The sequence below is a fragment of the Siphateles boraxobius genome, unplaced genomic scaffold (assembly GCF_051911475.1).
Source record: "Siphateles boraxobius isolate OS27281-9 unplaced genomic scaffold, OSU_SipBor_1 2, whole genome shotgun sequence".
Taxonomy (NCBI): Eukaryota; Metazoa; Chordata; class Actinopteri; order Cypriniformes; family Leuciscidae; genus Siphateles; species Siphateles boraxobius.
The window spans coordinates 1,527,773-1,551,563 of NW_027508810.1; the positions used below are offsets into that span (position 1 = coordinate 1,527,773).

At 41.4% G+C, this 23,791-nt stretch overlaps 1 protein-coding gene across 1 annotated transcript; it reads left to right on the top strand.

The window, feature by feature from the left end:
* The first annotated feature begins 3,947 nt into the window (after positions 1-3,947).
* On the top strand, positions 3,948-22,016 carry LOC143744236 (dolichyl-diphosphooligosaccharide--protein glycosyltransferase subunit MAGT1). Its single transcript, XM_077235620.1, has 8 exons — positions 3,948-4,069; positions 6,884-7,024; positions 7,115-7,255; positions 8,486-8,575; positions 9,115-9,178; positions 15,383-15,457; positions 15,532-15,622; positions 21,446-22,016. The coding sequence occupies exons 1-8, from the start codon at positions 4,031-4,033 to the stop codon at positions 21,459-21,461; spliced, it is 657 nt and encodes a 218-aa protein (XP_077091735.1). The 5' UTR covers positions 3,948-4,030; the 3' UTR covers positions 21,462-22,016.
* Positions 22,017-23,791: the final 1,775 nt, after the last annotated feature.

The following is a 23,791-nucleotide window of genomic DNA, read 5'->3' on the forward strand; positions in this document are numbered from 1 at the left end:
AAACACAACATCAGATAAAACAGTGCAGGCCTGGTCCTCTCTCACTCTTCACTGCCGCCGCTCCTCCGTGAGAGATACGAGAGCGGTGCGTCGCGCATAATAAAACACAACATCAGATAAAACAGACCAGGCCTGGTCCTCTCTCACTCTTCACTGCCGCCGCTCCTCCGTGAGAGATACGAGAGCGGTGCGTCGCGCATAATAAAACACAACATCAGATAAAACAGTGCAGGCCTGGTCCTCTCTCGCTCTTCACTGCCGCCGCTCCTCCGTGAGAGATACGAGAGCGGTGCGTCGCGCATAATAAAACACAACATCAGATAAAACAGTGCAGGCCTGGTCCTCTCTCACTCTTCACTGCCGCCGCTCCTCCGTGAGAGATACGAGAGCGGTGCGTCGCGCATAATAAAACACAACATCAGATAAAACAGTGCAGGCCTGGTCCTCTCTCACTCTTCACTGTCGCCGCTCCTCCGTGAGAGATACGAGAGCAGTGCGTCGCGCATAATAAAACACAACATCAGATAAAACAGTGCAGGCCTGGTCCTCTCTCACTCTTCACTGCCGCCGCTCCTCCGTGAGAGATACGAGAGCGGTGCGTCGCGCATAATAAAACACAACATCAGATAAAACAGTCCAGGCCTGGTCCTCTCTCACTCTTCACTGTCGCCGCTCCTCCGTGAGAGATACGAGAGCGGTGCGTCGCGCATAATAAAACACAACATCAGATAAAACAGTCCAGGCCTGGTCCTCTCTCACTCTTCACTGTCGCCGCTCCTCCGTGAGAGATACGAGAGCGGTGCGTCGCGCATAATAAAACACAACATCAGATAAAACAGTGCAGGCCTTGTCCTCTCTCACTCTTCACTGCCGCCGCTCCTCCGTGAGAGATACGAGAGCGGTGCGTCGCGCATAATAAAACACAACATCAGATAAAACAGTGCAGGCCTGGTCCTCTCTCACTCTTCACTGTCGCCGCTCCTCCGTGAGAGATACGAGAGCGGTGCGTCGCGCATTATAAAACACAACATCAGATAAAACAGTGCAGGCCTGGTCCTCTCTCGCTCTTCACTGCCGCCGCTCCTCCGTGAGAGATACGAGAGCGGTGCGTCGCGCATAATAAAACACAACATCAGATAAAACAGTGCAGGCCTGGTCCTCTCTCACTCTTCACTGTCGCCGCTCCTCCGTGAGAGATACGAGAGCAGTGCGTCGCGCATAATAAAACACAACATCAGATAAAACAGTGCAGGCCTGGTCCTCTCTCACTCTTCACTGCCGCCGCTCCTCCGTGAGAGATACTAGAGCGGTGCGTCGCGCATAATAAAACACAACATCAGATAAAACAGTCCAGGCCTGGTCCTCTCTCACTCTTCACTGTCGCCGCTCCTCCGTGAGAGATACGAGAGCGGTGCGTCGCGCATAATAAAACACAACATCAGATAAAACAGTCCAGGCCTGGTCCTCTCTCACTCTTCACTGCCGCCGCTCCTCCGTGAGAGATACGAGAGCAGTGCGTCACGCATAATAAATAACAACATCAGATAAAACAGACCAGGCCTGGTCCTCTCTCACTCTTCACTGCCGCCGCTCCTCCGTGAGAGATACGAGAGCAGTGCGTCGCGCATAATAAAACACAACATCAGATAAAACAGACCAGGCCTGGTCCTCTCTCACTCTTCACTGCCGCCGCTCCTCCGTGAGAGATACGAGAGCAGTGCGTCACGCATAATAAATAACAACATCAGATAAAACAGACCAGGCCTGGTCCTCTCTCACTCTTCACTGCCGCCGCTCCTCCGTGAGAGATACGAGAGCGGTGCGTCGCGCATAATAAAACACAACATCAGATAAAACAGTGCAGGCCTGGTCCTCTCTCGCTCTTCACTGCCGCCGCTCCTCCGTGAGAGATACGAGAGCGGTGCGTCGCGCATAATAAAACACAACATCAGATAAAACAGTGCAGGCCTGGTCCTCTCTCACTCTTCACTGTCGCCGCTCCTCCGTGAGAGATACGAGAGCAGTGCGTCGCGCATAATAAAACACAACATCAGATAAAACAGTCCAGGCCTGGTCCTCTCTCACTCTTCACTGTCGCCGCTCCTCCGTGAGAGATACGAGAGCGGTGCGTCGCGCATAATAAAACACAACATCAGATAAAACAGTGCAGGCCCTGTCCTCTCTCACTCTTCACTATCGCCGCTCCTCCGTGAGAGATACGAGAGCGGTGCGTCGCGCATAATAAAACACAACATCAGATAAAACAGTCCAGGCCTGGTCCTCTCTCACTCTTCACTGCCGCCGCTCCTCCGTGAGAGATACGAGAGCGGTGCGTCGCGCATAATAAAACACAACATCAGATAAAACAGTGCAGGCCTGGTCCTCTCTCACTCTTCACTGTCGCCGCTCCTCCGTGAGAGATACGAGAGCGGTGCGTCGCGCATAATAAAACACAACATCAGATAAAACAGTCCAGGCCTGGTCCTCTCTCACTCTTCACTGCCGCCGCTCCTCCGTGAGAGATACGAGAGCGGTGCGTCGCGCATAATAAAACACAACATCAGATAAAACAGTGCAGGCCTGGTCCTCTCTCACTCTTCACTGCCGCCGCTCCTCCGTGAGAGATACGAGAGCGGTGCGTCGCGCATAATAAAACACAACATCAGATAAAACAGTCCAGGCCTGGTCCTCTCTCACTCTTCACTGCCGCGCTCATCCGTGAGAGATACGAGAGCGGTGCGTCGCGCATAATAAAACACAACATCAGATAAAACAGTGCAGGCCTGGTCCTCTCTCACTCTTCACTGCCGCGCTCCTCCGTGAGAGATACGAGAGCGGTGCGTCGCGCATAATAAAACACAACATCAGATAAAACAGTCCAGGCCTGGTCCTCTCTCACTCTTCACTGTCGCCGCTCCTCCGTGAGAGATACGAGAGCGGTGCGTCGCGCAGCTGTTGCTCATCATCAGTCACACCACTCGTCCTGCTCGCCACTGTTATGTTGATGTTATATTGCAAAACTGTAGTGCTTCTATTGGGGTGGATATGGGTAAGGTTAGGACAGGTTTGATAAATAAAAACGACTGTGTGAGAAAGAAAATTCAAGTTTTCAGAGTTTTAGTGTCAGTACTACATTAAACTACTATAAATAATGTTGGATATAATGTATAATAATGCAATGGGGGAATATTTGTGGGTCGTGATAATGGCAAATGTCTGATGTTACCATTAAAAAGTGGCTTACATTATTTTAAATATATCTAGTCAGTGACAGAGTGCAAATATTCGTCTAAAATAATTCTGTATTTTCATCTTCAGAATCATGAATATTTTTACTCTGATGTCTCTATTGTCCTGTGCTTTGGGTTACTGTTCATTTAATATCGTATTGTGAGTTCAGTATCGTGATATGTATCGAATCGTGACATGAGGGTATCGTTACACCCCTAATGGATAGGTTTATGGCTGGGTTAAATGGAAAGGGAATGGTCAACAAAGTAGTTGTGTATATATCTAATTACAGAATTTAGTTTCAGTTGTATTTATATGCAGGTGTTTTTTAAAAATAAGTACAATGTAAAAACATGTACACAATAAGTGCATTGTTTCAAATCAAATGATTAATGTAAAGGTTAGTACATGGTAGTTAAATAAGAAATAGGATTTTCAAGTCAAGTGGATGTGCACATGATGGCCATTTTAAGTCCACAAGAGTGTAAGTGTCATTTGAGACAGTAATTTACTCAACCAGTGTTTTTCCAGCCAATGGCAGGTGAGGCGAGCATTCGAAAAGCAAAGTTAATCTTTCTTTTTGCATTTCCATTTGTTGTTGTTGCACAAAAAAGCTTCACATTCAAAACCTGTGCACTAAATTAATTGCATTAAACAAACTTGATATTTATGTATGGAAATTAAGTAATTTTTTGTGTTGTTTTTTTCTTTCGTTTTCAGACAGGCAGATGAAGAATACCAGATCCTCGCGAACTCTTGGCGTTATTCGAGTGCATTTACTAACCGGATTTTCTTTGCAATGGTGGATTTTGATGAAGGCTCAGATGTTTTCCAGATGGTAACCATCCTGAATTTATTTTATCTTTGTTCTCCACCTCATACCTTACTCTTCTACAGGGTTACATAAAGTGGCATTTTCAGTATGTGATATACAGTACTGTGCAAATGTCTTAGGCACGTTTGTATTTTTGCCCCTAAGAAATGGTTTTAAGACAGTTATTTATATATTTTGCTGAAGTGTGTCAGTAGGAAATATAAGTTTACATTTCCAAACATTCCTGTTGCCAGTAATTGTAATAATCCAGTGAGATTTTTGTAAGCAGGAGTCTGACAACAGCAGGTATCTGATCTCAACATCATCACCTGTGTTTACATGAAGAAACAGAAAAAACTGAGACTAAATCCAGAAGAAATGTGGCAACATCTTATGAAGAAAGCTTCCTGCAAAGCTACCTGAAAAACTGTGTGCAAGTGTACCTGGACACAAGCTGTTTTAAAGCAAAGGGTGCTCTCCAAATATTGATTTGATTTAGTTAATAGAAGTTAAATGATAGATAAAATCTATTTATGACATTATTTTTGATAGAATCCTCTCTTTAAATCATTTTTACACGAGCTTTGCAGGAAAGTTTCCTCAAGAGTCTTGGAGACGTTGCCGTAGTTCTTCTGGATTTAGTCTCAGTTTTTTTTCTGTTTCTTCATGTAATCACAGACGGACAAACTCGATGAGATCAGATACCGTCAGACTCCTGCATACCAAAATCTCACTGGATTATTACAATTAAAGGTCCCATATGTACAACTTTCTGAAGTTTTATTTTAGGTTTTAATGTCCTTAAGAATATATATTTGCGGTATGTGTACCAAAAACCATCTCAATATATTATTGCAGCTCCTTTATCAGGAGCTCTGCCAAGAACAGGTCGATTTTGGCCTGTCAAATTAATATTCATGAGCCTTTTTACAATATGGGACCTTTAAAGGGTAACTAAACCCCTGGTCAGAGCCTGACTCCACCCACTGGCAATATTTGAAAAATGCTGGAAAAGAGCCCAGCGGAGGGGGGGCGTGCACCTGAGACGCATCTCTCTGTATGGAAACTGCCTACGTCACCTGGAACCGCTACGTCACGTACCACTGCAAACATCCAATAGGAAAATTCAACTGCAGTAGCCACCGTTCAACCTGAAGAGGGCAGCACTCAGACGTTTTTACACCATACATTGTAGAATTAAAACACTTTATACCCAAATGTCAAACAATTTACTGGAATCAATGAACAGCATTTATGAAGCTCCATTCCTACAGATCATTAACTAAAAAAAGTTGTTTTAGTGTTTATTTACCCTTTGATGGAAAAGGAATGTTTGGAAATGTAAACTGATATTTCCTACTGACAATCTACAGCAAATAATATAAATAACTGGCTCAAAATCATTTTTGGGGAGAAAATACTAACGTGCCTAAGACATTTCAACAGTTCTTTATCTCCAAGTGAAAAAAAAGTTTCTGGGAGGACTTTATATTAGATATTATATTGGAAATTGATTGAAAAAGTGCATAATATACATATCTGAATAGAGCCAGACCTAAATGCGATGACTATAGCTATAATACGCCGGTTGTTTAACATTAACCAGTTGCTCGCAAGGACTAGGTGATGTCATTGTAAAAGTAAAGTTGTTTTAGAGGGAAAGCAAGATATTACATCAATAAGACCAGTAATGTGTAATAAGAAAACAAATAGGGTAAATTTTGATTCATGTTGACATGAAGAATGAAAATTCTTGTAATAGTAACTAGGGATGGGCATTCGATTAAATTTTCTTAGTCGATCGTCGGGAGAATTAACGATCGACTATCGATTAATCATTCATATTTTTATATTCAAATTCATTATTTATTTTTATATTATATACTTTTTATAAATTAAAAATGCAATGAAAATACAAAAATACAGTGCGTTTTTCCTCGATTAGGTCTTTATTACAAGATGATCAACTTGTGGCAGTAAAACTGGACGTTCGGTTAGGCTAAACTTGAAGATATATGCGCTGCGGTGCTCGGAAGCAACGGAACCTGCAGCTGCGAGTTGGCGTTCTTAAACAGAGACCTTCGTTTGTTCCAAAATAATAAATAATAAAAAAAATCATTTTAAACAATAACTTAACCAAAAACATAATAATACTTAGATCTGACAGGTTTTGTCAAAATGTAACTCAGAACTATCCAAGAACGGAGTCGAGAAAGAGGGTGAGAGAGATTAGCCTACCTACTGTAACAATCAATTCGGCTAGGCTACTTAACAAAGCCTCATAAAAAATAACTAGTAACTCACATACAACTTCTACACCAGTCTACTGATTTTGGTGAGAAAGATAAGCATGTTGATGACATGATCTGAGGTCAGACGCGACCGCAACCTGACCGTCAAGCCTCGTTTACACCTTCGCCTGGCTCTGCAGCGCGAGTCTCCACAGACTGCGCGCGCACCTCCCCAAACAGACGAGGCGTTTATACTCGACGCGCTCGCCTGTGAAACACCGAATACCGCAATGACGTCATTTTTGCCGCGCTCACCTTCGCGCTCGAGCGGACGCGTCGAGTGTTAACAAGGCTTCAGTCCAGCCGCTGAAAACACCCGCTCTGAGGGGACTGACGTTGCCGGATGCACAGGTACCTCCGCGCTAACTTGACCAGCCCGGGGAACACGTTCACTTTCCACTCACACTACGCAACGCAGCAGCATTAGTTTAATGATAATCGATAACAAATTAACGTGATCGACGAAATTCTTAATGATCAATAATCGATCGTCGATTAATCATGCCCATCCCTAATAGTAACGTCATTCTGGTGATGTCCTCTTCAGCTGAACATGAACTCGGCTCCGACATTCATCAACTTCCCGGCCAAAGGTAAGCCCAAGCGCGCGGACACGTACGAGCTGCAGGTGCGAGGCTTCGCCGCGGAGCAACTGGCCCGATGGGTGGCGGACCGCACAGACGTCCACGTAAGACTCCAGCACACACACACACACACACACACACACACACACAGAAGAGTCAAGTCAGTGTTTGACAGGCTGGTGTGTGTCCTTCAGATCCGGGTGATCAGGCCTCCGAGCTACGCCGGGCCGCTGATGCTGGGTCTGCTGCTGGCGTTCATCGGCAGTCTGGCTTACTTGCGCAGAAACAACCTGGAGTTCCTGTTCAACAAGAACGTCTGGGCTTTCTCTGCACTGGTGGGACCTTGACCTTTATGTTTCATTACAGGGATGCAGCGAAACCAAAATTCAGAGCCGAGACCGAAAATTCAGGATGCACTTGGACAAAAAAACTAAAATAACTCATTAATTAATCTAACTTATTTGATAGACAACTGAGTTGTACAAACATTTAAATTGCACATTTTTCATACTTCAGCTTATTGGTGAAATGTAAACATTTAAATGACAATAAACTTTAATAACTTGTTTTCATGCCAGATTTATTCAAACTTACATTAAATAGGCTATTGAAGACATCACTCACAGGTTCAGTAACAATATAATTAGTATGTAATACTGTGCCTATATTTAGCAAAATGCTCCTTTCTAGAGTTATTTTTCCTAGCTAACTAAAGAGTTCATGGACATTAAATAGCTTTCTTGAGGTAAATGTAATGTTAAGTTTAGCCTACAAGCTGTTTTATTGACATCTTTCCCCGTTGAAACACTGATTGAGCGATGACATGAGACAGGATTCATTTCAGTAAATTATACTGTATCTTTCAACATGCCTTCTAATGTTCATCCATGTTAATTTCGTGCTGTAACTAGTAGTTCAATGTAATCTTAATAGTCAAGACTCGTACCTCCATTCGTAATGGCATTGTACCAGCATTAAAAAATTTTGGTTGCAAGTTTCAGAGAAATTGTTCATTATTATTAAGATTAAAGTATCATTAGCGTTTATTGGGAGATCTTCAGAGATTGATGCCACACCTCACTGTGTAAAATTAGTTTAATATTGTTCTACTATTTGCTTAGAAAACTAATCTTCAACACTGGAAAACTAAACAATTAGGTTAAATTTACTATTAGAACACATGGCAATGGAAAAATGGCCACCGTAGCAAGAAAAAGCACAAGTCTAATTTGAAATGTTCCCTTTATAATAATAATTATTATAGGCTTTTAGAGGTAGAGGAGTGAGTATTGTCTTGATGTCTGTGAAAACCCTATTTAGACATTGTCATTGAAATTGTTGATACCTGCTATATACTAGATGTCATTAAATACATTACAATTTAGGTATTCATTTCTCTATTTTTGAATGTGAAAACTATAGATTACATTGATTGTGATTGGCAGCATTTTTTTCTCCCCACTTTTTTCTCCTGTTTTTTTTTGTGTGTGTGTTCTATTGTATTGTTGTAAAAAAAAAAAAGTATAAATTCACTAAACATGAACAACCTCTCTCTCTCTCTCCAGTGTTTTGTTTTGATCATGACATCGGGTCAAATGTGGAACCACATCCGAGGACCTCCATACGCTCACAAGAACCCGAACACTGGCCAAGTGGTTGGTTACACTCTTTACCTCACGTTTGGTTTTATATTTTAAAGACACCATGAAATGGCTTGACAATCCCAGTTTTCTTTGCTGTGTTGATGCGTGTCATATTGAAAGTTTGTCACCCGTTTTAAATCATTCTAGAGAGCATTTGATTGGACAAAAGTTGAGTCCTCAGTATTTTTGCTCCAGTTTCCTGGATGAGAAAGACTGTAACTCTTAAATTTGTCCATTTGAGAAAAGTTTATTTTGTCTTGAATAAAGCTAACATCCATAAACTGAAAGCAATAAATCTTCTTAATGTTCCTTGAGATTTACTTTTGATATTAAAGTTATTGAATAAAAAGCGGTTCTATATTGGCAAAACTTGACATTTTTCCACCCTCAGTCAGAAAGGCTTGTTTCTGGTGCTTGTCAGTAAACATCCACAGTTATGATTGATAACATCACAGCCCCCTCAGGTCACAAACTATCCCATTAAGTTCTCACATCTACAGGGTTTTATGTCAAATGATAATCCACAGTAATGTGTCTCTCTTTGGTTTCAGAGTTACATCCACGGCAGCAGTCAGGCTCAGTTTGTGGCAGAGACTCACATCGTTCTTCTCTTCAGTATCCTTCACAGCCACTGCGCTCAGATCAGTTACACTGTGCCAGCAAAAACCCTCTTTTGGCATTTAAAAACTACTGTCAGGATGTACTAAAGACACGCAGTGTAAAATTAGCGCTGAATATGTGTGGACAGAGTTATTTTTGCAGCTGATGTTATTGCATATGCATTTGTAGGAGTTCCCTTTCAAGGGAACTCGAGCTGCGTCAAACGCTTTGGGAACACCCTGCGTGAGTGCGTCATGAAGCACGTACGGAATCAGTCCAAAGGAGAGACGGAACGTCATAGGCGGTTGACATCATCGACCAGGAAACTATAAAGCACCCCAGAATCACAACCGCGTCAGCTTCTGTGCCTTCAGCAAGCGCTCTGTGTGAATCATTGTCCTAAAGTGTTTTTTGTCTGTCCTTAGTTTCACTAGGCAGGAGTTTTTTCACACGCACACACAAAAAAAAAAGAGACGATCTATATTATGGCGAGCGAACAACTATATAGGAGGTGTGTTCCTCCTTGCACTCGATATCTCATGGGTGGGAATACACACCAACTATGTGTTGTTTGTTTGGGAGTGCAGCATTCCCAGTCGGCTCTTGAGGGGGCTGATTTTGAGCATTGCGAGCGGTTTCCACTAAGAACCCTCCACTCACGCCGATCACTCTTCGAGGAGAGTGGTTCGGTTCGCGCTCCTCGCGGTTCAGGTCCCGCTTCTGCCGAGGCAGAACAGTGACTTCAATCATGGGATTCGCAAATGGATCTGACAGAGGGGTTTGAGACGGGCCCCGCCCTATCTCAGCCTTCACCTGTCAGATCCAGTGCCTTAGTTCAGGGTCTGGAAGCACGCTCAGCGGAGGTTCTGCGTATCGAGACAGGAGATACTGGAGACTCGTCACTTCAGTCTCCAGAGAGTGAGGAGCTGATGCAGGTGCGTACTCGTGCTGTTGCAAAATTAAGCATTAAGTGGCCAGCAGTTAGGCAGGAGTCTAGGTCTAAGAGTAAGCTTGATGAACGCTTTCTGCCTTCCCGTATGCAACCTCCACGCCGGTGCTTGCCGTTTTTCCAGACCACCACTCCGAGGTGTCGAAGTTTGTGGGGGATAAACACTATGGTTATGGGGCAGTGCCTAAGGCTGAAGAGACGCTTGCGAGCCATCTCTCTGCTGAATCGGCATTGTCTTTCAAAGCACCGGCATTAAGAAACCAAGCCTTTAAGAAACACTTCGGCTTTGGTGGATAAGGCTTATTCGGCGGCAGGTCAGGCCACGGCATGCCTGCACACTATGTCCATACTGCAGGCATACCAGGCCGACCTATTAAAGGACATGACCGAGAGTGAGGAGGTCAGCACTGACGTAATTCAAGAATTGCGTCAGGCAGAAGATTTATCTCTACGTGCCACCAAGGAGTCGGCCAAGTCAATGGGCCGTTCTATGGCAGCCCTGGTGGCCGCAGAGAGACATCTCTGGCTGAACCTCTCAGGAATGAAGGAGAAAGAAAAGACCTTCCTTCTGGACGCCTTTCTCTCCCCTGCTGGCCTATTCGGTGACTCCGCCAACGCGGTCATTGATAGGTTCCAAGCAGAGAAAAGGCAGGCGCCGGCCGAGTTCATGTCCCAGGGACTGCTGGGCGGGAGCAGTCCCAGCCGTTGACTAGCATCGGGCGCAGCAAAAGCAGAGTGTCGTGTCTTGCGCTCCCCCAACAAGAGAGTGGGGCGCGACGCGGCACTCTCAGCCGAAGTCTTCGAGCAAAACTGATCTGAGGACAGTTATTATGGCCAAGGTGTTTTCGTCTAAGAAGTCCTGACGCCACCAGCGTCAGGATGCTGAGGCTAGTCCCCACCGCGAGAGAAAGGAGTTCACCGCATTATACGGTGCCCACTCTCTCTCGGTGCCCTCAGGGGCCCATTCTGCCAATCCTGTCTTTATGCCGGGGCTTAGTCGGTCCCAGTGAGCGTTTTCCCAAGGGGCGCTCGCTCCCTCTGAGGAGGGACTCACAGTAGTCAAACCAGTTGTTCCCTGGTAGTGCGCCATTACAGCGCGCTCTGTTTGCTGCTCAAAATATCCTAGAGGCCAGTTTCAAGAGACTGGTACCCTTAGATTTTCTGGCAGAGGGGAAAAGCCTTCCAAAAATATCTCAGTGGGTCCTGCAAACGATCGAAAACAGTTACGCTATTCAGTTCAGGTCTCGTCAACCTCAATTCAGAAGGCTCCTACCCACAGTGGTGGGCCCCGAGCAGGCTCTGGTAATGGAAACAGGAGGTAAAAACACTCCTGCAAAAGGAGGCTATAGAACGGGTTCCTCCTCCCAGCCAGGAGTCAGGTTATTACAGCCGGTACTTCGTCGTTCCAAAGAAGGATGGGGGGTTGCGTCCAATTTTAGATCTGTGCCTGTTAAATCGCTCAGTAGGGAAGCTCAAGTTCAAAATGCTAACTCTCAAAAATATTCTGTCACAAATCAGGTCCGAGGACTGGTTTGTCACGATAGATCTAAAGGACGCATACTTTCATATTTCCATCGTCCCCCAACACAGGAAGTTCCTGAGGTTCGCTTTTGGGGGCGAAGCGTACCAATATCGGGTTCTTCCGTTTGGTCTAGCTTTATCACCCCGCACATTCACGAAGTGCATGAATGCAGCGCTAGTTCCACTGCACCTCCAGGGCATTCGCATTCTAAATTACATCGATGATTGGTTGATTCTAGCTCAATCGGAGCAGCAAACGGTTCGGCATTGAGATGTCGTCCTTGCTCATATCTAGAAGCTGGGTTGAAGCTAAACGCCAAGAAAAGTGTGCTATCTCCATCACAGAGGACCACTTTTCTGGATGTTATATGGGATTTGACGATGATGCAGACTGCAGACGATGCTGTCTCCTACTCGTATCGCTTCGATTCTCTCAGCCGTGAAACAAGTGAAGCTAGACCAGTTGCTCACTGTAAAGCAGTTTCAGAGACCGTTAGATCTGATAGCAGCATCCAACGTTATACCTTGCGGCCTGCTGTATATAAGACCATTACAGTGGTGGCTCAGAACCAAGGGGTTCTTCCCGAGGGGAAACCCACTCCGCACAGTCAAAGTCACGTGGCGCTGCCTTCGTGTGGAAAGAACCTTTGTTCCTGTCCCAAGGACCCGTGCTGGGAACTCTTTGTCGTCGTGTAACGCTAACGACAGAAGCTTCCCTCACAGGTTGAGAGGCGATCATGAGTGGTCGCCCGGCCCCCAAGGTCTGTGGCAGGACCAGCATCTCTCGTGGCACATAAACTGTCTAGAAATGTTGGCAGTGTTTCAGGCCCTGAAACACTTACTCCCAGACCTGAGGGGCCATCATGTGCTTGTTCATTCCGACAACACAGCGGGTGGTCTCTTATATAAACCATCAAGGGGGTCTGTGTTTGCGGCCGTTTTACAAGCTGGCTCGCCAGATCCTCCTATGGACCCAGGGGAAACTTCTTTCTTTTATATCTCCGGGTATTTAAATCAGGGGGCAGACTTCCTGTCGAGACAGGGGCTGAGGCCCGGGGAATGGAGACTCCATCCCAAAGTGGTGGAGCTGCTGTTTGAGAGTTTTGGTCACGCCGAGATGGACCTATTTGCTTCCAAGGAGACATCACACTGTCATCTGTGGTTCTCCCTCAGTCGGGGCTGGACGCTATGGTGCAGCCCTGGCCGAGGTCACGTCTGTATGCATTTCCCCCGATTGCTCTGCTCCCAGGAGTTCTGGAAAGGGTTCGCCGGGACGAGGTCAGTCTCCTTCTGGTGGCCCCGTTCTGGCCGGCCCGAGTATGGTTTGCGGACCTAGTGTCCCTCTCTCTCAGGCGAGTGGGATGATCCTTCACCCCCGCCCAGAACTGTGGAAACTGTGGGCTTGGCCTCTGAGGGGGCACAGCTCATTAATTCAGGTCTCTCAACCGAGGTTGTTGAGACCATCCTCCATTCCAGAGCTCCGTCCACGAGGTAGTTATATGCCTTGAAGTGAAAATTATTCACTTCCTGGTGTGGAGAACACCAGCTGGACCCAGTTAACTGCCGGTGGGTGCAGTGCTGGAGTCCGTGCAGGAGCGCTTCTCCACAGGGCTATCCCTCTCCACAGGGCTATCCCCCTCCACAGGGCTATCCCCCTCCACACTGAAGGTGTACGTGGCAGCACTAGCTGCTTACCACGTCCCTTTAAGTGGAGTTTCTTTGGGGAGACACCCACTTATAACACGTTTTCTTTGTGGCACTTCGAGGCCAGCAGTACACATGAGGGTGCCGACCTGGGATTTGGCCATTGTATTAGAAGGTCTCTCCCTAGCTCCTTTCAAGCTCATTGAAGAAGTTTCTGAGAAGTTCATCACTCTAAAAACTAGCTTTCTTCTTGCTATCTCGTCTCTCAAAAGAATTGGAGACATTCAAGCACTCTAGGTTTCTCCCTTGTGCCTGGATTTTTTGCCTGGTATGGTTAAGGCTTTTCCTTACGTTCCTAAGGTCCCTACTAATATTGTTAGACCTATAGTTCTGCAGGTTTTTGTCCTCCTCCTTTTCTGACTCCTCCTTTCCCAGGAAAGGGTGTCCTGCATCTAAGCAGAGGATGAGCAAGTGGGTGGTTGAGGCTATCTCACTTGCTTACGAGTCGGCTGGTCAGCCTTCACCCTTGGCTGTATGAGCTCACTCGACTAGGAGTATGGCTGCTTCTAAAGGTCTATTATCAGGAGTTTCCCTTCATGATGTCTGTGATGTGGCAGGCTGGTCCTCACCGCACACATTCATTAGGTTTTATGACCTGGACTTCAGCTCCACTCCTGGGCCGCAGGTGCTTTCGTCTGAATGTGCGCTCTGACTTCACACGGACGGACACTTGCATTTATGGCGACGTGGGTATTAGCATTCCCACAGCGTTTGACGCTGATCGAGTTCCCTTGAAAGGGAACGTCTCGGTTACGTATGTAACCCTAGTTCCCTGAATAGGGAACGAGACGCTGCGTCTCCCTGCCTGTGATCGACTTGCTTCAGTCTATCAGAAGCTGACGTGGTTGTGATTCTGGGGTGCTTTATAGTTTCCTGGTCGATGACGTCACCCGCCTGTGACGTTCCGTCTCTCCATTGGACTGATTCCATACGTGCTTCATGACGCACTCACGCAGGGGCGTTCCCACAGCGTTTGATGCAGCGTCTCGTTCCCTATTCAGGGAACTAGGGTTACATACGTAACCGAGATGTTTCCCTTTCAGGCACAAAATTTATGCGAAGAGAGAATTTTGATTCATGCAAAATGATTTACTAATGTTTGCACTCATCAATTTACTAGTGTTTGCAGAATTTTTACCGTCCAAAATTAGCATGTCTTAAACCAGACACTAACTGGTATATTGCGTTGGTCATTATGGAAATGATCCGCTGTGTCTGTCGTCTTTAATGTGTGTGTCATCAATAGATCACTTGCAGAGCTTTCCTCTCTCATCGGCACTTTTATGGGATTGCGCTCTTGCTCTAATTTGCCCTGTTTAGTAAATCTGTCCCTATGTCTGCGACATGGCAAGCAACAAACAATTTGTTGGTCACTTGTTTTCTTTTGTTGCATTGTGCCGTGAAGCTCCGCCCACACTGAATTCTCATTGGTGCTCACACCCAGTTAGTAAGATCATTGAGATTTAATGTTTTTGAAAGAAGTCTCTTCTGCTCACCTAGGCTGCATTCATGTGACCAAAGTAAGAACAGTAATATTGTGAAACATTATAATTTACAATATCTGATTTCTATGTGAATATATTGTAAAATGTCATTTATTCCTGTGATCAAAGTGGAATTTTCAGCATCATTACTCCAGTCTGCAGTGTCACATGATACTTCAGAAATCACTCTAATATGACGATTTGATGCTCAGGAAACATTTATGATTATAATCAATGTTGAAAACAGTTGTTCTGTTTCATATTTTTGTGAAAACATGATAGTTTTTCAGGACTCTTTGATGAATGGAAAGTATAAAAAAGCATTTATTTGAAATAGAAATCTTTTGTAGCATAAAAATTATTTTACTGTCACTTGATTTATGTCCTTGCTGAATAAAAGTATAATAACAAATCTTACCGACCCCAAACGTTTGAACAATAGAGTAGCTCTACACACAGATGTATATCCTCTGTTCTGATTGGCTGTGGCTTTATTCGCACACATAGTCTCTCATGTCAATCTCTCCAGTGTCATGAGTGTGTTCCTGAACCCTGATTCAGATGCTGCGGTGACTCTAGGAATGGTTCTGCTTCATGAGGCTGCGACCTCTGACCTGGACGTCGGGAAGAGGAAAAGTATGCTGTCAATCAACCAGTTCTGCATTAACTACAGTGAGAACCGGTTTAATGTGTGTCATGTTTCTCTCCAGTCATGTGTATGGCAGGAATTGGGCTGGTGGTGCTGTTCTTCAGTTGGCTGCTGTCCGTCTTCAGGGCCAAATATCACGGATATCCTTACAGGTAAGACCATTAGTCCAATAATCCGATTGAAATAGCAATGCAAAGAGAGTCTGGGAGCACTAATAAAAAAATGCTACTGTAATGCAGGTTGTTGTTGTTGTTTATAATTTAATAATTTGAGTATTAATTGTCTCTAGTTCACTTACATTTCATTAGTGACCCAGAAATGGTGCAGAATCCTAAAATCGTGAAAACTACAGATTGTACTTCCACATTTCTGTATCCCCGCCCACAGACCGTCAGAGGGTTATACTCTTTGAATTCTTGCACTGGGAACAATAAAAGTCGAGATCATTGTCTAAAAGTTTGCTAAGAAGTATTTCCTACTAATGCAAGGTGGTAATTTATGAAGGTATTTTTGGTGCAAAACTACTGAACGCCTGTGACAGTGAAATTCGTAGTTCTAGAGAATAGCCACACATGAGTATCAGTAAATTTGAAGTCACAGAGAGAAATGCATTAAGAGTTAGCAAACTTGTAGACTTTTATTTCTCTCCCACAAACACAACACAACAGTTAAACTTTCTCAAATTCCTCATTGCAGGTGCACAAATCCTATTCTACAAATCACAAATTAATAAACTTGTGCGCTCACATTTTTGCTACAATTGCTGCAGTGAATATGGTGCAAAACGCATTTAAACACCCGCATCAAAAAATGTGAAGTCACAGAGAAATTTTGCTCATCCGCAAATCAGTATGTGAATTCATCCAATGAGAGTTGCACACTTGTAGAATATTTTCTCACAAATATCTTGTATATTTTTCTAGCACAAACACAAGTACATAACTACAGCTGCTTGAATCTGCTGCTACGAATCTCAAACAGTTTTTCGCTTTCAAGTGACAGGTTTCGCGCGCGCCTTTTGCACCATAAATCTAGTGAAATGTGGAGCAAAAGTGAGTTGTGCATCTGTAGAAGCAGTGGGCGGAGCCAACATGAATATTAATGAGTTTCCCGGTCATGCGCGTGTCGCACTGCTCATTTTAGTTCACTCAGAGGTTCACTACTCGTTTCTCAGCAGGTTTAATGGGTTTCAAAAAAGGTAAATATAGTTTCAGCGCGAACTTAAACTACAATTGTGTATCATTGGTAAAAAATGGTAAATGGTAAAATGGACTGCATTTATATAGCGCTTTCACTGACCCAATGGCCACCAAAGCGCTTTGCATATTGCCTCACATTCACCCATTCACTCACTCACTCACACACACATTTCATAAAGTTTATGTTTTTATTAGTTTGCACGTTTTGTGCATTCGTCAATGACTGAATGATTGCAGGCATTCACTTGGTGTAGGCCGATATAAAGTACAGCAAACTTCAACTTGTCGTATAAATTGCACCTTGCGAAGCTTTAAAACTGTATTTTACTAATTGTTATCATTTGTTGATTGCAATAAATTAAATAAACCCTCGTAAATGTATCTGTGGGCTAACACTTTTTTTTTTTAAATTTATCCTGGTGTGATTGTTCGTTCATTTAAATAAGCCAAATAATTTAAGACCACACAGAAACATGAGTACAATTTGGATTAAACAAAATTGTATGGACAAAAGTGGATAAATTACACTTGGTACAACTAGGTTACTGTAAATGAGGGAAAAAAACTTAACATTCTTTTACGGAATATAAGCAGCAACCAATTTGATGTTCTAAAAGAATTATATTTACAGATATACATACTGGCAAAATAATGTAACACAATTTTTTTTAATGTTTTGGTTGCAAGGTGTACTTGTGCTGGCTTTGATATAATAATATATACACTACTGTTCAAAGTTTTGGTATTAGTAAGGTTCTAGGTAGGGTACCAAGACTACATTTATCTGAAAAACAGTAATATTGTGAAATATTATAAATATGTGAAAGTTTTTTTAATGTTTAAAAAAATGCATTGTGATGGCAGAGCTCATTACTCTAGATTTCAGTGTCACACAAGCCTTCAGAAATCATTCTAATACTGATTTGCTGCTCAAGAAACATTTCAGATTAAGATCACGGTTGAAAATGGTTGTGTTGCTTAATGAAGTGTTGAAATCATTGTGGAGCATATATTTCCAGGATTTTTTATGATTTGCAAATACAAAAAAACAAAATTTATTTAAAATTATTATTTTTTGTAGCATTATAAGTGTCTTTGCTGTCATTTGTGATCAATTTCAGGCATTCTTGACCTTGCCTATAAAAGTATACTTTTTTTTTTAAATCATAGTGATTCCAAACTTTTGTCATGCAAATCTTAAGTGATGAAAATGAGGAGAATGTCATGTTTTAACATCGATCCAACAAAGTTTAAAGGTTTCATTTTTCAAGAGTTCAAGTCAGAAGTGCCTCTAATTGAAGCCCAATTAAGAACATGCATGTTTATAGAACTTTATGACTTTTAAAACATGTTGTTGAATGAGTGTTTGTTGTGCAACAAAATAGATCATGCATTTGTATCAATGATCATCATTGTGTATCATCCAGGCACATGGTTGTGGAGTTATTTCTCAGAGATGACACAGTTTTAAAGCTTCATAAGGTTAACTATCAGAAGAGCTTAGCAATAAATAAATTAAATGGTAATGGTTAATGTATTTATATTCTATATCTGCTCTTCTGTTGGAAATAAGTGTTGCTGTAAATCATTCAGTTGTTCTGGAATTTCTGGTTTTACAGTAAAAGTGGAACCTGTGGTATTTTTTTTGTAAATTTATATTTTGTTTGTTAAAAAAATTAATATTTTTTATTGCAGTGACATTCAACAAAGGACAACAAAAGACAGTTTTAAATCATTGCAATGTACAAAGGAAAAGCACAACGAAATGAATGAGTTGAAGTTTGCTGTACTTTATATCCGCCTAAACCGGGTGAATGCCTGCAATCATTCAGTCATTAACGGATGCAAAAAAAACGTGCAAACTAATAAAAACATGATGAACTTTATGAAATGATACACAATTGTACTTTAAGTTTGCGCTGAAACTATATTTACCTTTTTTGAAACCCATTAAACCTGCTGAGATGTTGTTGCAGATGAAATATAATGTAGATAACATTAAATAAATATGTTGGTAACACTTTACAATAAGGTTCATTAGTTAACATTAGTTAATGCATTAACTAATATGAACTAACAATAATCAATACATTTGTTACTGTATTAGTTTATCTTTGTTAACGTTAGTTAATACAAATACAGGTGTTCATTTTTTATACATGTTAGTCACAGGGCATTAACTAATGTTAACAAATACAACTTTTGATTTTAATAACATATTAGTAAATGTTGGAATTAATATTAACTAAGATTAATAAATGCTGCAGAAGTATATTGGGGTAGAATTGTTGCATTATTCCAAATAAATAGATTATGATCCACAAATAAATGTAAAGAGATTCACAAAAATATTTCAAATTCACAAATAAATATATTATAAGACCAACAACTAAATGTAAAGAGTTTCACAAAGAAATAAAGAATTATAAAACTCACAAATAAATAGAATGATATTTGCAAATAAAAAATATATTTACAAATGTTGTTTATGCCACAAACACAACTCTGCCTGGCATTTATTTGTGAACCGTTTTTTGGGCATTTGTGAATCGGTTTCTGTGCATTTGTAAATCCACTCATGCATTTGTGGATTTTGAAACACTTCTAGCGTCGATGTGCAGACAAATCCACAAATAAGTGGACTCCACCCACCCTTTACCTAAGCCAATCAGATAACGGCCACATTGAGCTGACCAATCGTAGCACGTTCTCGCTACAACCAATCACGTTAGGCTTTACACTCGGGGCGAGTACTGGATCTGATTAATTTAGCAGATATCGACACCCCTGAAAGCAACTGTAATGGGAGCTTCATTCAAATTAGCTGTTTGTGTGGTTAAAACACCCCGTGACAAAATATCAGCCCAAATGACCAGCATTGAAGATGTAACAGTGTGTAGGCTAATGGGGTTTTGAGTGGATAATGCATATTTGCATTTATATTGGATGCTGTAAGTAACTTTTACAGTACAATATTATTAAGTCTGATTCTTATGAAATATTATTTATGTGATCAAGCGTTTTAACGGATAAATTCAAATCGCTTGTCTGCTGGGCATTTCACTAAATGCATGTTATATATTTAATCATTAGATCCACGGACCTGCTGTTTAAAACTTGAATGAAGAAGTGGGAAAAGCTGTTGTGACAGTAATTTCCCCAATATTACACAAACTCCCGTATTTATCACGAGGTTGAATCCAGTTATTCATTATTCAGCAACGTATTGATGCTTTTCTGTTTTATCATGAATAACGTGACGCTTCCATAACGCGTTGTTCCCATAACATAAGCGCTGTTTCTCTGGCATTTTCAAAGGCTCAAAAAATGTGTCTTGGCTTGATACACAGATTGATACATGAGCAAAGTTATTTCAGGGCAAGACCACTCTGATTGTAAAGCCTAACGTGATTGGTTGTAGCGAGAACGTGCTACGATTGGTCAGCTCAATGTGGCCGTTATCTGATTGGCTTAGGTAAAGGGTGGGTGGAGTCCACTAGAAGTGTTTCAAAATCCACAAATGCATGAGGGGATTTACAAATGCACAGAAACCGATTCACAAATGCACAAAAAACGGTTCACAAATAAATGCCAGGCAGAGTTGTGTTTGTGGTACAAACAACATTTGTAAATATATTTTTTATTTGCAAATCTCATTCTATTTATTTGTGAGTTTTATAATTCTTTGTAAAACTCTTTACATTTATTTGTGGATCATAATCTATTTATTTGGAATAATGCAACAATTCTACCCCCATAGAAGTATTGTTCATTCTTAGTTCATGTTAACTAAGGTAGTTAACTAATGTTAACTAATGAACATTATTGTAAAGTGTTACAAATATTTTTTCTCAGGTTAAATGTTGATTATTAGTCAATCAAACCTTTATCTAAACCTCTCTATTCAACCGCTGGTCGCGCACATCCGCCATGTTTGTAGTTTATTAACTTTTTTGTTTGTAGTTCTGAACCAAATCCTCCTCCAAGTGCAATGAATTGTGGGCAATATTAGGCGTTATAGTGAGCATGGATCCACACTTTGAAAATCTACTGGAAATAGTAGACCATCCGGAGACTTCTGCCATACTCTTTTCAACATACTATGCTGTGGAATAAATAGTAATCTCTCGTATTGTTTGGGATGGATAGTATGATCATTGGGATACAGGGCTTGACTCCATAGCAGACTGGTGGGAGTGGCCTTGGATGGCAACATGCCCAGTGCATTATGGGTTTTGAAGTTTTCAATAACACTATTTTACAGTGTCCTTGTTACATATGTTACATGTACTCACCATAGTAAAGTAAATTATGCATAATTCCATGCAACTAACCCACAACCAATCCCTAACCCTATATATTAACTACATGACGTTAATCAATATTACTCTGTACTTATATAATTACACTGTAACAATGACACCTTAAATTAAAGTGTAACCCTTGTTTCCTAACTATTTGACAAAAGGCAAGACAACAGCCTTTTTTTCTGTTTTCTCTAGTCAGGTAGCACCAATTAAAAAAATAAGTAAAAAATACCTTTTTCTGAATGCCCATTTTGCCAGCGGTGAAGTACAGCTAAAGACAATTCTAATGCTAAAAAAATATATTTCAATAAATGTTGTTCTTTTGAACTTTCTATTCACCAAAGAATGCTGGAAAAAAATCTTACCGACCCCAAACTTTTGAACTGTAGTGTTTATAATAAGAATTGTAATTTAGAAATGTATTTGACTTATTTTCTTTCTAACATAAATGCCTTTTGTTTTTGTGCAGCTTCCTGTTTGGCTAAATGAGGACCTGTGGAGGAGCGGTGGGAATATTAATGCGCAAAGTGCCTTAATGTTTAAAATGAGTGATTGATTTGGTAAAGTTCTGCTTGACCCTGTATGTGCCTTCTTGCTTTTTTATATATATTAAGGATTACATTTTAAAGTTTTTAATGACAGTTTGTTCACTTCATTGGATGTCTCTCTCTGATTGGTCTAGTCTAGAGTAACTTGGTGTGGGTTACGTGTGTGAACGCGGAGGTTAAACTCGCTTGCGAATGAGGTTTTATTGCTAATCAAATGTACAGTTTTATATTGAATTTGGTTGGGTAAAAATGCGTAGATTTGGAAAACTCACAAAGGCAAGCAAGGTGTTTTCAATTCTACCTCATACATGTGCATATCAAGTGTCCAAAGTCGAATCCAAGTGATTCAGAGGCTTCTGAGCGAGTTGAGTGTGAGATGAGGAAACCTCAGGGTGAGTGAACGTGTCTTAAATGCGGAGAGTGTTTGCTCTTGTCTTGCCTCAGGTCATGATTTCTGCCATTAAAAGTGCCTTGATCGCTCGTTGCATTGTATTTCTTTTGATTGGTTTCTCTTCCAGTTGTACATCTATGCTGACAATTTTCTCATTCTGCTTTGAGTTACTCGGTTGGTCTCTTCAGAGTGAAATAACACAATAATATTAGGTGTAGAGTAGAGCTGTGCAACAATCACATTCAAAATTAAAGTTTGTTCACATAATATATGTGTGTACTGTGTATAATTATTTTGTATATATAAATACACACATGCATGTATATGTTTAAGAACAATTTGTTAATTATACATATAATATTTATATAAATGGCATATATAATATAAATATATATACGGTATACATGCAAATATTTCTTAAATATGTTCATGCGTGTGTGAATTTATATATATAAAATATTTATACACAGTATACACATATTATGTAAACAAACATAATTTGGATTATTTTGGATGGGATTAATCGTTGAACATTCCTAGCGCCAACTAATTATTGTTTTTGGCTAAGTTTGAAACATTGTACCATCCTACCTACTACTACAGTATTTGTATCATTATACTACTATTTCTGTATTATGAATGTTGTGCACATGATACAGCTCCCAAAAAAAGTTCAGTGTACAACAAAGCCCTCTGTGTTGAACTATATCCCACAATGCAATCTGCTCATTTTTGTCATTTTTGCAATCTTCCATTTCCTGTGTGATAAATGATCCGAATGTGGACGCATCGTTTGATCAGACTGCTGAAATTAAAGATAAATATGTAAAAAGATAACCGAAGCATGACTGTCTTGAGCTGATGTGACCAATGGTGGTAGTTTGGGGGCGGGGCTTCCTGTTGAGCCAACCAATAGCAGATGAGGGGTGTGTTTGAAAAGTAATTATATGTAAATAAAAAAGTTTGAAAAAGTAATGATTCTTCTTGCACTTGTATATTGTGTATACACAAAATGTTTTTAATAAATACACAAAATAACTGGATTTACTGCTAAGATCTGAGAAGTCAATTCCACTCATGGAATGAAATATGCATGAATACTTCAGATTACTATTTTTTATTACTATTATGTAGTGTTTCACACAGTAGTATATGAAGGTAAATTAGTAGCAAAACTTGAGAGCACGTAGATGTGAATTTGAGAACTTGTACAATAAATATTCGTACTTGTACGCGAACATTTACACTCACAGCTCAGATGTGAAAACCTGTAAAATAAAAATCTGAACTTGAACGCTGAGATTTGCACTTGCAGACAATAGTCACAAACCTGTATTCTGAATTTGAAGCTGTAGACAAGTAGTCACAAATGTGTAAAATGCCATTCACAAAGATACAATGACAGACACAAACTTGTAATACAAATGTGCACTTCTTCTAACATTCAAATTCGCAGTACAGCCTCAAATTGGCACTTGCAACTTCTCAAATCTGACACTGCAAGTTCAAATTTTGCGCCTTGACTTTTGCTACTCTTTTCGCGATATATTAGGTGCAAAACTGACTTGTGTAGTTGTGCACTTGCAACTCAGTGGCGGCGAGAGAGGAAGGGGGGCGGGAGCGGGGGTGTTCAAATGAGCCGTTTTATTGGTTGGCGCCTAGCCAATGAAATAGGACTTCTGTTATTCGTGAAGATGTCACGAAACCCGTTTTTGATGGACTGATATTAAAAGTAATAAATGATATTATCAAACTCAGTTAACAACACCATACTAATTAAGCATAGCCTTGTAGGCTACAGAAAAGCCACTGAGCCCAGAATATGACGGAAGAAAGGAAATATGTGTTTAGTGCAAATAAACCTGCTGCCTGCAGT

Coding starts and splice junctions, on each gene's coding strand:
- LOC143744236 (XM_077235620.1), top strand. CDS start 4,031: ATGGTGGATTTTGATGAAGGCTCAGATGTTTTCCAGATG. Junction 8,576..9,114: donor ACCCGAACACTGGCCAAGTG/GTTGGTTACACT, acceptor CTTTGGTTTCAG/AGTTACATCCACGGCAGCAG. Junction 15,458..15,531: donor GGACGTCGGGAAGAGGAAAA/GTATGCTGTCAA, acceptor GTTTCTCTCCAG/TCATGTGTATGGCAGGAATT.